We start from the raw sequence: 15,055 nt of genomic DNA on the forward strand, positions 1-15,055 counted from the left end.
GAAGGCCGGTAGGATATTAAAGGACCCCCATCACCCAGTCTGCTGCCGTCTGGCAGACGGTACCGCAGCATCCGGACCAAGACCACCAGACTCAGGGACAGTTTTATACCACAGGCTATAAGACTGCTGAACTCCTGAGCTCTGTTTATAGTACACACATACATATATATGTATATTATACACATCTGCCATACATATCGTATAATACACATATCTATATATTATACATATCTGCCATATACATCTGTTATACATAATATATGCATCTGTCCATACCTCTTCATTCAACAGTGTAAAGCAGGGGTTTTCAACCGGTGGTCCGCGGACCCCTGGTGGTCCGCGGCGGCATTGCATGTGGTCCGTGACAAGAGCCTATGTTGATCAGTTCACCATTGTTTTTTTTTAATATAAATTCGCTTTGATATTTCAACACATTTCCAGAATACCGTTACATATCGTGAAAAATATGTTTAAAATAATATAAAGGAAATTCAAGCTGACAGAATGTAGCCTTGCGCCTATCCAGTCTATGGTAGCCTGTGATTCGCTAATGGTAATGAGTTGCGTCGCTAACCTCACTTATTATTCATTACGTACAGTCTTGCGAGCAAAGTTGACACACATTTATAAGCATAGCCGACGAGAGTATTTTAAGATAGGTTGTAGTACAGCAAACATTTGTTACATATGTACTAGTCTAGCTATATATCTAGCACCAATGGATCGTTTTGTAGTGAGGAAAGTGCCAGAGGGACAGGCTGCCATGACAGAGGGTCAGGCTGCCACGACAGAGGGACAGGCCGCCACGATAGGGCAAGGACAGGCTTCCGAAGCGTCAACTTCGCAAAAAAGACGAAAAAGAAAATACAATGAGGAATATGTTAAATATGGATTCACAGTGACGACAGACAGAGCAGGAGAGGAGGTACCACTGTGTTTCGTATGTTCAACAATTCTCTGTAATGAAGCTATGAAGCCGTCGAAACTTACGCGGCATATGGAGACGCATCACGTCCACTTGAAGGCCAAACCCGTTGAGTACATGCAACAGATGTTGCGTGATTTCAAAGGACAGCAGGCTACCATGAGGAAGAGTGCAAAAATAAATGAAAACGCACTGAAAGCATCGTATCTGGTCGCTCTCAGGGTTGCAAAAAGTAAGAAGCCCCATACCATTGCAGAGCAGCTTATATTGCCAGCAGCCATAGATATGTGCAGAGCTATGGTAAGCGAAGAATGTGCCAACAAATTAAAAACTATTCCGTTGTCAGACAACACAATCGGAAGACGAATTGGGGAAATGGCAAATGATGTCAAAGACCAGCTGATGGCAAAACTTCAGACAGTTCTGTTTTCCCTTCAAATCGACGAGACGACAGATGTTACTAATGATGCGCAACTGTTAACATTTGTGCGATACGAGGACAGTGGCACTATGTGCGAGGAATTTCTTTTTTGCAAACCACTGCCCGGGCGAACTACCGGTGTAGAAATATTTAAAGCACTGGACGATTTTTTCACGGAGCACAATATCTCGTGGCAGAGGTGCGTTGCATTATGCAGCGATGGGGCCCGAGCCATGAGTGGCAGCAAGACTGGACTGTTTGCGCATGTAAGGAGGGTGGCTCCGGGGGTAATTTGGACACACTGCCTGATTCATAGAGAGGCTCTCGCCTCCAAAGATCTCAGTGTTGAGCTCAGTGGTGTGTTTGATGTCGTTGTCAAGACGGTCAACTTCATAAAACGAAACGCATTGAATACACGCCTGTTTTCATCCCTATGCCATGACTTGGGAAGTGAACACAGCTCTCTCCTTTATCATTCAGAGGTGCGTTGGCTGTCTCGCGGCGCTGTGCTCGCCCGTGTGTTTGAACTACGCGGAGCTATCTACGAGTTCTTGTGCGAGAAGCATTCTGATCTGGCTTCCAATTTCAACGATAGTTACTGGTTAACTAAGCTGGCGTACCTCACAGATGTTTTTGCAGAGCTGAACAAGTTGAACAGCTCCATGCAAGGGAGAGATGCAAACGTCATGCAGCTCTACGAGAAGCTCGACGCATTTGTGAAAAAAATGTCAAAGTGGATCGAACGAGTGGAGAGCAATAACTTGGCGATGTTTCCTTCAGTTGAGGAATACCCTGACAGCACTGACATCAACGACACTATATGTGAGCATTTGAGGAAGCTTGTGCGTCAATTCGCAAAGTACTTCACTGATTCGGAAGAGTGGCGCCGTGACAGCAAGTGGATCCTGCTCCCATTCAGTGACGATGCATCAGTAGGGTCAAGTCTGACGGCTGTGGAAGAGGATAAGCTGGTTGAGATGTCCACAGACTCTGTCAGGAGGCATATGTACGACACACAGCCCCTTGTTAAATTCTGGATAAGTTGCCAGACAGAATTTCCACAGCTTGCTGCAAAAGCAATGAGGTGTCTTTTGCCCTTTCCAACCACATACCTGTGTGAGAGTGGTTTTTCTACACTGGCGTACTTAAAGAATAAGTACAGGGCTAGGCTTGATCCAGAGAATGACATGAGACTGTCTCTGTCTACCATTTCGCCACGAATAGACAGGCTGTGTGGACTTCACCACGCCCAGATATCACACTGACAGGTAGGCCTAATTCTCCCATGTTTTCACTGTTACGACCCTGGCGGGTTTAGGCCCCGCCCTGTGTTAATGGTAAGCCTGTTCTCTCTCCCTGCTTTTCTCAATCTCTCTCTGCTTTTCTCAATCTCTCTGTCTCTACAGCAGGTGATTGGTGACAGGTCTGTCCTGGCTGGGTTATAAAAGCCCTGACCAGCCAGCAGTTGAGGCTGCCTTGGTCTTCATTTGTTGGATTTTGGTTCTCCGGTGTTGTTGGATTTTTGTTCTCCGTTGTTGTTTTGTCACACACCTAGACTGACTTTGCATGACATTTTTAGTTACTTTTCCCAATACTGAATTGCACAACACTTTATTATTCTTTATTCTTTCTTTAAAATAATCTTTAATTTAATTTAATTTAATAAATCTACTTTTATTATTATAAAATCTGCGTGGCCTCTCTTTCATGTTTCATGCATTGAGCTATGCATGTAACACCAAATACACACGCGCACGCGCAGGCACATCAGTGGGCCGCGGATTGCTTTCTAGTCCGAATGGTGGTCCCTGGGACAAAACCAGTTGAAAACCCCTGGTGTAAAGTATTTAAATACTCTCAATGTATTCCACATATGTATATATTTCACATCCTTAAATCTTTATTGTTGGTATTGTAAATATTCTTCTCTCTTTTTGCACTATTTTATTTATCTTATTTGCACCATGTATGTTGAGTTGTTGGAGGAGCATGGGATATAAGATTTTCATTGCCAACATATACAGTACGTTGTATATGCTGTGCATATGACAAATAAAACCTTGAAATGAAGTAGATAATTGTTGTTTTTGCAACGGACATCTTAAGTCTGAGGCTCTTTCAACTATGCATCATAAGTATAAGACATAAAACATAAAGAAAGAGCAAAAAAGAAACAGAATAGAAGAAAAGATGGTGCAAGAGAATGTTTTAAATAACCAGTGTTCAAGTAATGCAGGAGAAGTAAAGAATATACATGTAAAACAATAAGATGGTGCTAAACACATATTGTAAAATTAAATAGTGTACAGGAATAAAATACTGTTTGTTGTAATAATAAATTAATACAATATAAGTATACGAACAAAGGAAAGCATTCACGTCTAAGTACCTCAAAAATGTGGACTTTGCCATTTGGGTTAACACAGGGGTGTCCAAACTTTTTTTCACCGAGGGCCACATACAGAAAAATACACAGAGATCAGGACCACTTATACAGGTGAATATTGCCTTATAAGTTAAGTTATAAGCTAGCAAAACAAATCAAATGTAGGTGAATAATGTGCGATACTTTCAAATGGTTTAAGGAAAAAAACAGCCTATATCCCGTCTGTCTTTAGGGTTTCATTTATTTTTGTTGGCAGCTCATTCCTTAAAACAGAAGCCTCAGATTGCTTGTAATAACAGTAAATATGAAGGCTCAATTTCAAGGTTATTATAGAAACAAGTTATTGGGCTTTTTTTTAATCAACTAAGATTTGTTGACTGAAATTATTTGAAAATTGGGCTCATTAACACATGAATACTGTGTCATATATTTGAACATATATATTTGAGAAGTACAATATAAGACAAGCAAGAGTTTAATTTGTAGGTTGGACACCCCTGGGTTAACACTTCCTACACTGCAGACGGATACAGCGACTGAAGGGAGTAAACGCCCACTGCTGACAGTTATAAGCTGCAGGGGGATTCCGGGCCAACAGAGGGCGTCATTTCAGTACATCCACATCACTGGTTCGCCGGGCGGGATTTCCGCAATAATATCAAGTATGGCGAAGACATACGACTATTTGTTTAAATTACTATTAATCGGCGACTCTGGAGTCGGGAAGACCTGTGTCCTCTTCAGGTTTTCAGAAGACGCCTTCAACTCCACGTTTATCTCAACCATAGGTACGGATTTAATAATGTACACTGTGTCTTTCCGTCTGTTTACAATGGTCCGTGTCACGGGCTCCGTCTACTCGCTGGAATGCTAGCTATGCTACGTTTCCGGCTGAAAGTAGTTGACCTTTTTCATTAAAAAAGACTGTTTTGTTCTTTTAGATGTCGTTGATGTAATGTTACTCGCGCATATGAGATGGTACGGGAACATATCGTGACCTATGTGTTTTAAGGGAGGCTGAGAAATGTGTAGAAACGTGAGTTTCATTGTAATTTCTTGCCGGGTGGCTCGCCTTGCTAGCGGACGTTGCGGTTAGCCAAATAGCTTTAGCGCTTAAGGGTTCTGTCTACACCCCGGTATGACACCGGAAAACCTTACATGTCGCACATTTTAATGGTTAATTTAACCATGATAGTGTCGCTTTTGTTATTTGTATGCTGTTATTAATGCTATAGGACATGATAAGACGCCAAGACACCATGTATTACATTTCCACAAGTGTCTTTTTTTCCCTTTTCTATCGCAGTAGGGTCGGCCAATGTTTGACAGGTAGCAAACTATCGCTATGATTGACATACATCATACTTCTTTATCCCTCTAGGCATTGATTTCAAGATTAGGACCATAGAGCTTGACGGCAAGAAGATAAAGTTACAGATATGGTAAGTCGATCGTTATTTTATGACTTTATTCAGAACCTTTGAGTCTCTAGCAGTGTCAATATTTGATCAGTAAAGTGCGGTGGCACCCACTTGATTCAAGGAAACGTTAGTGGTTAGATGTACAGTAGAACGCTTAAAAGTAATTACAATTAAAACATTCTGGATATAAAGTCGTGCAGTTATTGTAAGATGTATGTACATGTTCTTAAAGGTCATTTTAGCAGAATTTATTTCACTTTTATCTATAATGTGTTACTTTATAGTCTACAAAATTAATGAATCCAAAGCCAACCTCTACAATGACCACTACATAGGATAACTGGACACCTTTCTGCTGTACTTGTTTATTGAAAAAAAAGTCCATATAAACCTTAAATTGCTGGCATACAGTTAAATAATGATTTTTACAAAGCCTTTTCCACACTTTTTATGCAAGTAATTTAAAAACGCGTTTCATATTTATTCTTCATATAACTTTCTGATACATTGACATACTTTTGTTGTTTCTCAGGGATACGGCTGGCCAGGAACGCTTCCGAACAATCACAACAGCCTACTACAGAGGAGCTATGGTGGGTGTCGTACACAAACCCTCTCCTCCTTGAAGGCACAGCTCTGTTGCTTTGATTCTCTCAACACATTTGATTTTTTGTTTTTTCTCAGGGCATCATGCTTGTCTACGACATCACCAACGAGAAGTCATTTGAAAATATCAAGAACTGGATAAGGAACATAGAGGAGGTAATAACTGGCTCAAATATGTCCTATTTCATCTGCTTGCTTCTTCTTCAAATATCCAAATGACATGTAGGGAAGTTGTGTCTATTAAATGTCTCTGCTCTTGATCCAGCATGCATCATCTGATGTTGAGAAGATGGTCCTCGGCAACAAGTGTGACATCAATGAAAAGCGGCAGGTGTCTAAAGACAGGGGGGAGAAGGTAAAAAACTTGGTTTACTTTAAATGAATACATTTTGTTCACGTTATATTTGCTCATTAAGAACATTGGTATGATAATGAGACTGATGGTTACCTCTTATTTCTTTCAGCTTGCATTAGAGTATGGAATCAAGTTCATGGAGACAAGTGCAAAGGCCAACATCAACGTGGAAAATGTAAATAGATGTTCATCCTTGAGTTATAGTGTGCCTAACAGATTATGTCAGTAATGCAATAACGTGTATTTGTTCTCGTTTACAGTCCTTTTTGACACTCGCCAGAGACATCAAATCAAAAATGGACACAAAGTTGGTAAGAACTCGTTGATAATACAACAAAGGGGCAAATTGATGAATGTTACAAAAGTTTTCACTATCCATAGGTCTCTGGTTTTCTAAAGTATTTGAGGACTTCTGTAAAGAAAGTAGCCAAACTGTATAAGACCAAGCAGTTCTGCATGACAGTAGTGACCTTTTTATTTGTCATTTTTACAGGAGGGCAACACGCCGCAGGGGAGCAGTCACGGAGTCAAGATCTCAGAGCCTCAGAAAAAGTCCAGCTTCTTCCGCTGTAGCTTACTCTGAGGACCGAGGCCTTCGATACTGGCTTCCAGCTGGCTGGACAAAAATGGACTGTGCTTGCTCTTAGCACTTCCTTCCCCTTCCTTCTTTCTACCCAGTCCACACAAACCATTATATTCCTATTAAGAGGAGGACTTCCCCTCCTCTCTTCCTCTTCTGAAAGCTTCCAGTGGTGCATCTCTTCCTTTTTAAGGAGATCTGTTGTCTTCGTGGGTCAGAGTGCTTGACCGGTTGAGATAAAAACCAGGAGCATTGACCAGATGTTCCTTATCACACAGGCTTTTTCATCTGATGTTAGTCTCTCTGTACTACGCCCTCATATTTCACTTGGCTAGTAGCACAACTGAAGATGAGAAAACGTTAAATTAATGTTCTGGGATTACAGATACAAATGTGACATTTAGAACTATTTTTAATAGTGTTATTTCCCTTTTGAGTGATAAACATCAACCAAGACTGAAAGGCTTGAACTGAAGTGAAACAGAGTTGCACATGCTTTCATTGTCATTTGAGGAGTTAAGACGCGTATCATGCATAAGGCAGTCAGGGGTCATAGAGGAAGTGCATTGAGAGATTTTACATTTGAGTTCACTTCTCAGTTTGCTGGTCGTCATTGACAATCATTTGAATGCAACTTAAAATACGTTTGGACATCCGACCCTGTTCATCGCCGCCTGCCTTCCACTCTTTTATGTTTTTGCAGCAGCTGTCATGTTGAAAGGCAGTTTGGCAATCCAGATTTGTCTTTTAGATAAACTTCTGCTGGCAAATTTTTTGGGTGAGGTGAAGTGTTCCTGCTGTAGCTTTCTCTGGTGTAGTGACCTGAAGGAAAGTATTGTATGCATTGTTACCCTTTTATTTTTTACAAAGAAATATCAAGATGTTCTCCCCCTCCCCGTTATAATTCAAATAATCCTTCAAAAGTAAGACCAGCGTGTAATAAGAGTGAAAAATGGCTATTAAAGTCAAGGTGACATCTTTAAATTGGAAAATGTTGTCGAATCAACAGAAAAACCCAAAAGCATTCAATCTAGAATCGCATACATCAAGAAAACCCTCACATTTGAGAAGCTTGAACATTAAAATATCGAGTTTAAATAAAGTTGCATCATTTCTTTTCTCTCCGATGATTGTTTCAAACGTTTGCCTTTAATTTGACTTCAAGGTGTTGTAGCAGCTCTGATTCACAGTCAAGCTAAATGACGTCTCTGGTTATTTGATCAGCAATTAAAAATCACTTTTGAAGTTTCGCACTGTAAGCCTCCGACCCCCCCCCCCCCCCCCCCCTCCTGCTATCCATGCAGCTCTCCTTGCACTTTACCAGTAACTCGTGTTTTGTGTGTAGTCTGTGCCAAGTGATAGTTTTGCAATACAAGTACTTAGTTAAAAACATTTTGAGTCTTGGTAATATATTGGGCATCATTTTTTTTTTTTACCACCCTTACTTATAAATGACTTGATATCCTTTGCTATTTCACTGCTAGTGATCCACTGTCCTGGTATTAGTTCACTGAAAAACATTGCCCCAATGTACTTATATATATTTATATAAAGGAAAGAAAAAAAAGCCAGCCTGTTTCTATGCTACTGCCCTGCCAAATTATAGTTTAAAATGGATGTTTTCTTGGCTTATCACACCAACGCTGGCTTGGTGAAAGCTGAACGATGCTCCCACTAGTATTATTGTACTCTTTCCTGTGCGTTTGTGTTTGATCGTGGCCCCTTGAGTTTGACAGCTAGGTGGCACCAGAGGCACAGTATGCACTATAGATGAATACCTGAACTCAAATTTTAATCAGTATTTTATTAGGAGCGCGAGCCACAGTGAGCTAGACCTGTGCGATCCAAACATGTACCCGCTATTTGACATCTTTTTCCACTGTTCCTCTTGTTTCCTTCATTCATTCGTCACCAGTCTGAAAATCAAACTCCTGTATGCACAATATCGAGGGAGGATCTGCTTCTGCTTGCCTGCACTTTTTGTTTTTTTATTGTTGTTATCAATTCATTTGGGACCTCATTACTACCATGGCCATTTGTCTTAACTGCTAATACTCAGTTCTGTCATAGGTGAGCTATGCATTGTGAATCTTGGACCTGAGCATCTGTGTGTGATGTCTTTTTCAGACGTAGACCTGTACAGTTGAATGTATGGGCTTTTCTTTAGTGTCACTCTTTGAGCCAAAAACAGGACTGTAGAAACGGCATTGCTACAACAATGTGAGTGGAGTTTATCATGATGGAAGGTTGAATAGGGACATCCTGTAGATGTGGAGGGAGTGCTGTTTTCTCACTCGAGTGATACTGTAGCTTTAATTCATCAACAGAAACGTAGGGAGCAGACTTTAGTGAGACGCGGCACGGCGTCATTTTCATCTGGAATGATACTCCCTCTTTGATTTTTGTTTTTTAATCATATCCTTTACTAACATACTGTACATCCCTTTTTACAGCCATATTTTCATTCCATTAATTTGTGAAGGACACAGGGAGAATAATAAAAATACATTTTGAAGAAAAACAAGTGAAAAAAACATTGTAAATATCACATTGAGAAAAAAAAAGAGATCTACTTAAATTGTACTGTACTTTCTAAACCCATATGAAAATATATCTACAGTTTGTAGATATCTGTACTTTTGATTTAATAAAATAAGATTATAAAACTAACTGTATTTCTATTCACTGTCTTTATTGACCCCTATGCAGCCTGACTGCTCGCATAACAAACACGTCTTTGTATTGGACTGCGATAACCCTGTGGATTATTCTGGCATGTGTTTTCTTTTATAGTCATGTGTAACTGATCCCCTTTAGATACAAAACGGATCTACTGTTGATGGTCATAACTAATGAGGCCTGTCTTTAAGCCTTCGTCAATGCCTGCATGTGATGATAGACCTGCAGTCACACCATGACTGGTATTTCTGCAGACGAGATGATAAAAGAAGCATCCGACTCGGTGTGTGCTTACAAATCTAATTTGTCTTCCTGCAAAAATGTCTAAGGTGTGATTATCTCTGATATAGATCAGTATGTTTTTATTTTATTAATCAAAAGAAAACACAAAAAGCACATTTTGGTTATTCACAAGATTAGGTTTGGATTCAGGATTCAGGATTCCCCCACTATCCAGACTCTAGCAGAAGTCCATCATTAGGTGGTATTCAGATTAAGAAATGCATGATAGCTTCATGTCTTTATATCCGTATGTGGAAGGTGCTGTAAACACAATACAAAAGTTAGATGTATTCATTAGAAGTTCAAGTTCAGAACAATTGTTAGAATAGGTAAAGCAGAAAAACACACTAGATGACGATCATTGATGCAAAATATGTAATTAATCAAGTTAAGTATCCTTTGTAGGTTTGTTCTACCTTCACCGTGTTATGGTTATCAGTGGCCTACCTGAGAAAGTCTGGAGCTCGAACGATCATGTGCTGGAAGTCCTCCAGAGACAGACGTCCGTCGTTGTCCAGGTCGGCCTCATCGATCACCTTCTCACACACCATCCTCACCTCGTCCTCAGTCAGCTCGTTACGGGTCAGTTTGTTCAGAGTCTTCTCCAGGTCTGACTTGCAGAGAAAGTCATCATTGTTGAAATCTTGCAGAAAATGGAAATCAAGGAGATAGGAAATAATCTGTCAATGAATGTGTTGTCTTGGGGTTAGACATTTTCCACTATTTTGACATTTTATGGACCAAACTGTTGAATGAACTGTTTTTGTTACAATATTCAAGGTTTTGAACTATCTCTCCATATAAAAGAGCATAAACTCTTCGTTTTACCCCGTATTGTTACCACTTTTTATGGCTGACCTCCTCACCCAAAGCTAGCGTCCTCCATTACAGAGTTCATTTCAGGTACTTAGCTCATCATAACACAACGCTGCTGTTGCAGTATGTCCTCTTCTATTGGTCTGAATAATGAATGAAAAGCTTCCTTGACCCATGGCCATGTGTATGTAACTTCTTCATCTGTCAGCATTTGTTAATTAGAGGGGGGGCACTATTGCGGCGCACAAACTTTGAAGAGCTCTTTGCCTCTATAATGGGCCCGTTAATCATTCATAACATTCCATGCACCATCCATCATGCTTACAGTGCTAACACCCTACACCATGATCCCTTTTCATATGCTTGCACTTTAATGAAATGTGAAAATATGCTTGTGTTTAACCGCAGTTCTTAAACACAGCTTCATAGGTCAAATGTTTATCAACGTTTTTTTATTTGTACATGTTTCCTAATCTTTAGTTTGTAGTCCTGACGATACTGAACTCTGGTCGACAGCTACTCCTACTTATTATTATATTACTATTACAGTATGCTTTGTAACCATTATTCTTAATGACATTCCCTAGAATTTACTTTCTGATTTATTTCTTATTCCTAAAAATAAAAGTATGCATTTTTTTAGTTTTACCCCATGTGGTTAGATACAGATGTGGGAGAAGTCAGATCTTGCACTTGAGTAAAAGTAGAAGTACTAGAGTGTAGGAATACTCTGTTACAAGTAAAAGTCCTGCCTTGTAAATGTTACTCAAGTAAAAGTTCAGTATTACTATCAAAATATACTTAAAGTACCAAAAGTTAAAGTAGTCCGTCCTGCAGATTGGTCCATTTCAGAATAATATATATATGATATGATATATGAACAATATTGCACATTGACAAGTTTTGGACAACTAATCTCAAAATATATTATATCATATAAAACATATAATGTTGGTGTGTTATTCATATTATGCTAATTTTTGCATACCGACACCTTCATCATACAGTATGTTCAAGCTCAGTTTGAGAAGAAAAAGAAAACGGGTATTTTAAGTGAGACGGTGATTCATTCCTATTATTATTCTTATATAGAGTAGAAGATCTGTGGAAATAAATCCATTCTCAACTAAATATATTTTTAAAAATTGATAACCTCCATTTGATTTAAAAAAAAACCACAACTCTGATATTTTACCATATATTTTGAAAGCGTAGTAGGCCTTGAGGTCACGCGGAGCCATCTCGCTCAGGACTGAAAACATGTCCAAGAAGTCTTCCAGTGTCATGTTTCCCTCTCCGTCCTCAGAGAAAACCTCAGCGATCCTCTGACGAAACGGGTTGTCCTGCACAGAGGGGGACACCAGCCCCTCTGAGTTAAAACTGATGAATCATAAAGCACTAAGACCTGTTTCCTGTTGGTCTGTTGGCTCCGCTGTGCTTTTAGATTGTGTTCATGTTGAATTTATATCTAAATTTCTTGTCTCTTTTTCTGTTGTTTTGAGATCCCAAAAAAAGCTCTAAAATTTGGATTCATGTATGACTATGAAAGCAAAGTATAATCCAACCATCCATTTCTCAGAACATGTCAGTGACAGGCATGTTAACACACATGTTTACCTCTGTGTCATTGTGTAAAGAGGCATATAATTGACCCATTTCAAACAAGTGTGCCCTGAGGGACTCACCAGCTTTCTTCAAGTTTAAAGGAGTCGGGTAACGTATAACCTTTCAAAGAATTCTGTCGATTAGTTGGCCATTAATTATGTATTGGGAACACAGGGAGGGGGCGGGTCTGCAGGGAGTGCGTGGAGCAGTGGGTCTACCTTCAGCTCGGGCATGCTGCCAATCAGCTCATATGGTAGCTTCACATCTGGCTGGCAGGTGTAGTCGAGGGGAACAAGCTGCGGCGCCAAATCCCGATAGCGGTCAAACAGTCTAGGGAAGGTAGAAAAAGATGTCTTTCGATATTTAATTACAAGATATCTTTTAATATTATGTATTTGAGGGGCAAATGGTATTTAAGAAAGATGCCAGATCAAATGCAAACTCTAGTTCTCTCTTTTACAGTAAAGCAAGATTTAAAAACAATGTGAATTCAGTGGTAGCCTGCCCCACAGTAGGCCTCGTGATGTTGTAGTTTAGAGTTACAGTAAAGTATTGAGCAGAACAGAACCGAACATTTGCTGTGTCATGTCTAACCAAATACTCTAAGGTTTTGTATCATTTTGATACCAGTGAAATAATTTGATTCAGGAGAAATGCTATAATAAAATGTCTCACCTGAGAATTTCTTTCCTTGTAAAATATGTACAGTCCTGCAAAAACAATCAGATTATGGCAGGAAAGTTCAGAAATCGAAACGAAAGGTATGACGCAGCTGTTTTTAATAACTGAAAAATGATTCAGCACACTAAAAACTCCAGGACCACCAAAAGTCATGCATTTTTTGCCAACATTTTTTCACTTAACGTAACAAGTACTCATTAACATTACTGATGCATTTACAGGCTTTGTTTGATTTAAGGTGGTTTCATCTATAACAATGCAACATATTTTCTAAAACAATCTTAATATTTTCTGTGATCTTAAAACAATTGCAATATTACTTCTAGTGACATTAATATAGCTTTGAAACACATGTTGTATTTATAAATTACAATAGTAGTAAGGTCGAAATGAATTCCATGCGAAATATAGTAGAGTGATAAATAAAGTGGCATCAAATTAAAATGATTGCCAAAGAATAACACCTTAGTACCGTTCTCAGTTAGATAACTCAGTAGAGTAAATGTCCTTAGTGAGCTTCTACCACTGATTTCATACCAAAACAGATATTTAAATAATACTTTATCACTTGATATAAACATGCCACTATATGCATCCTCTTACTAACACACCACAAATTGCCTCTGATGCATGACTGTAAAATGTCCAAAAACGATCTGAACTGCATATTTGGAGGTTGAGACATGAGGTCTGACAGGCCTTTTGTCCTTGTTTACAGATGCTGGGAGCCGGTATTGATAAGAGAAGCACCGTACAAAGTGAGTGAGTCTCATCGTCTCAGTGAGAAAGAAACAGGATTGACACCGACCTGATAGGCATCTAGCTGCTGTGCTGTGAAGATGGTCTGTTTATTCCCCATGTCCGAGTGCACGAACGCCAAGCCTCAGGTCCATCGCTGCTCTTGCATCAAGTGCTTTTTTAGGGTGGTTGGATATGTCAGATATGAAATGCTGGGACAAAAGCGAGCCGGAGCCAAAAAGGAGATCAGGTGTCGGGCTGCCACCCGGCCTTTGGTCCCCATTATAATGGCAGCATTTCATCGTTTTCTCCATTGTGAATAGCAGCCCCTCTGACAATGAATAAGGGCTGTCGTCCAGCATCATGCCAAGTGGTATCAACCTCCTTTAGTGCCACTGTATGGCCGACGCCTCGGTCACTGCTCAGGTTACACTCTTTAGAGACGGGGTATTGTAGTGGGCAAATAGACTTTTTGATGGGAGACAAGTTTTGTTTTAGTTGAGACCTCCATTATTGGGTATATATCCAACTATTGAATACTCTTTCCCCTTCAGCTTTAGCACACGTATGACATTATGCTCAACGATAATGACTTGAATTGAACATGTACAGCAACACTATGCATGCATTCCACCTTCAACTCACTGCATTGTAACAAAAGATTATCTCACTGGTATCAGATTGGTAAAAGATCTTACTGTATCAACGTTTTTGCCGTGAAATGCTTCTGTGTTTTCCTTTACCAAGTCCCACAAGGGGAAGTTTCATTCGGCTGATCGACTGTATGTTAGTGGGTACAGGCATTGGTGTGTGGACTGTTAAAAGAAGCCCCATAAATTGTAAGGGGTCACCGGGTCCATCTGTGATACATATTATGGTTTGCTTTGTTTCCCCCTTTAACTGTCCAATGTCACAACTGAATGTAACTAATGCAACAGTAGCTATAAGAAGCTCACTGTCATAAAGAAAAAGGATCAAAACTTTAAAAATGTAATGTTTTTTGTTGATTTATAAATCCATCCACTTTCCTGTGCTTGTTTTGGGCAAGGTCATTTTGTTGCTATTATTACTATGTACGGTTGGGAAGTCCTAAAAATATCCCTACTTGCATGATATTACAGTTGCTGTTTTGCAGAAGCTCGTCCGGCTGCCTCCACCTGGTTTGACCCGTCTTTTTTAGTTTGCTCACGGCCTGAGGAGTTTATGTTTCCTGAATAAATGACCTTACAAGGATGCTGCGTGTCCTGAACGGTTGTTGGTTGTTGCTTTGCAAAGTGTAGAACAAGACAAACGAGGAGTGTCAAGAGGGAACTGTCCAGCTCCTAAAAGGTTTGATGGAATGACTCTTTTATTGAAGGCTGTTGAGTTTTCTGTAGACTGGCTTCTATGTTTTAGTTATGTTTGAAAAGTGTATACCTTTTGTGTCTGCATGAACAAGATATTTAAAATTCTGTTCTCGATGTTGGATATTGTACATCAAGATATATTTGAGATATTTGATGTCCTCCTTGTCTTTTCTTCTGCTCTCTCTATTATAGGTACGGTCTGAGTATGCCGGAG

General features: G+C 39.7%; 3 protein-coding genes across 3 annotated transcripts; 2 read left to right on the forward strand and 1 right to left on the reverse strand.

Annotated features, from left to right (window-relative positions):
- Positions 1–297: 297 nt before the first annotated feature.
- LOC134865641 (protein FAM200A-like) lies at positions 298–3,177 on the forward strand. The gene is made up of 2 exons (XM_063885301.1): positions 298–2,614; positions 2,753–3,177. The coding sequence occupies exon 1, from the start codon at positions 530–532 to the stop codon at positions 2,609–2,611; it is 2,082 nt and encodes a 693-aa protein (XP_063741371.1). The 5' UTR covers positions 298–529; the 3' UTR covers positions 2,612–2,614; positions 2,753–3,177.
- A 1,157-nt stretch (positions 3,178–4,334) lies between these two features.
- On the forward strand, positions 4,335–9,364 carry LOC134865817 (ras-related protein Rab-8A-like). The gene is made up of 8 exons (XM_063885552.1): positions 4,335–4,520; positions 5,114–5,174; positions 5,686–5,746; positions 5,838–5,915; positions 6,025–6,114; positions 6,224–6,289; positions 6,375–6,425; positions 6,608–9,364. Exons 1-8 carry the CDS (start codon positions 4,397–4,399, stop codon positions 6,695–6,697), a joined length of 621 nt encoding a protein of 206 aa, XP_063741622.1. The 5' UTR covers positions 4,335–4,396; the 3' UTR covers positions 6,698–9,364.
- Positions 9,365–9,894: 530 nt separating this feature from the next.
- Positions 9,895–13,616, reverse strand: cib3 (calcium and integrin binding family member 3). Its single transcript, XM_063886667.1, has 6 exons — positions 13,566–13,616; positions 12,752–12,786; positions 12,295–12,406; positions 11,667–11,814; positions 10,103–10,298; positions 9,895–9,916 (listed from the first exon to the last, which is right to left on the reverse strand). Exons 1-6 carry the CDS (start codon positions 13,614–13,616, stop codon positions 9,895–9,897), a joined length of 564 nt encoding a protein of 187 aa, XP_063742737.1.
- Positions 13,617–15,055: the final 1,439 nt, after the last annotated feature.

This window comes from Eleginops maclovinus, chromosome 6, assembly GCF_036324505.1.
Source record: "Eleginops maclovinus isolate JMC-PN-2008 ecotype Puerto Natales chromosome 6, JC_Emac_rtc_rv5, whole genome shotgun sequence".
Taxonomy (NCBI): domain Eukaryota; kingdom Metazoa; phylum Chordata; class Actinopteri; order Perciformes; family Eleginopidae; genus Eleginops; species Eleginops maclovinus.

Excerpts from the sequence above, each read along its gene's own strand:
- LOC134865641 (XM_063885301.1), top strand. The coding sequence starts at position 530 with ATGGTAGCCTGTGATTCGCTAATGGTAATGAGTTGCGTCGCTAACCTC.
- LOC134865817 (XM_063885552.1), top strand. The coding sequence starts at position 4,397 with ATGGCGAAGACATACGACTATTTGTTTAAATTACTATTAATCGGCGAC. Across the intron at positions 5,175-5,685 it reads AAGATAAAGTTACAGATATG|GGATACGGCTGGCCAGGAAC; the intron begins GTAAGTCGATCG and ends GTTGTTTCTCAG. Across the intron at positions 6,290-6,374 it reads CCAACATCAACGTGGAAAAT|TCCTTTTTGACACTCGCCAG; the intron begins GTAAATAGATGT and ends TCTCGTTTACAG.
- cib3 (XM_063886667.1), bottom strand. The coding sequence starts at position 13,616 with ATGGGGAATAAACAGACCATCTTCACAGCACAGCAGCTAGATGCCTAT. Across the intron at positions 12,407-12,751 it reads ACAAGGAAAGAAATTCTCAG|ACTGTTTGACCGCTATCGGG; the intron begins GTGAGACATTTT and ends TACCTTCCCTAG. Across the intron at positions 9,917-10,102 it reads CGAGCTCCAGACTTTCTCAG|CACCTTCCACATACGGATAT; the intron begins GTAGGCCACTGA and ends TTGTGTTTACAG.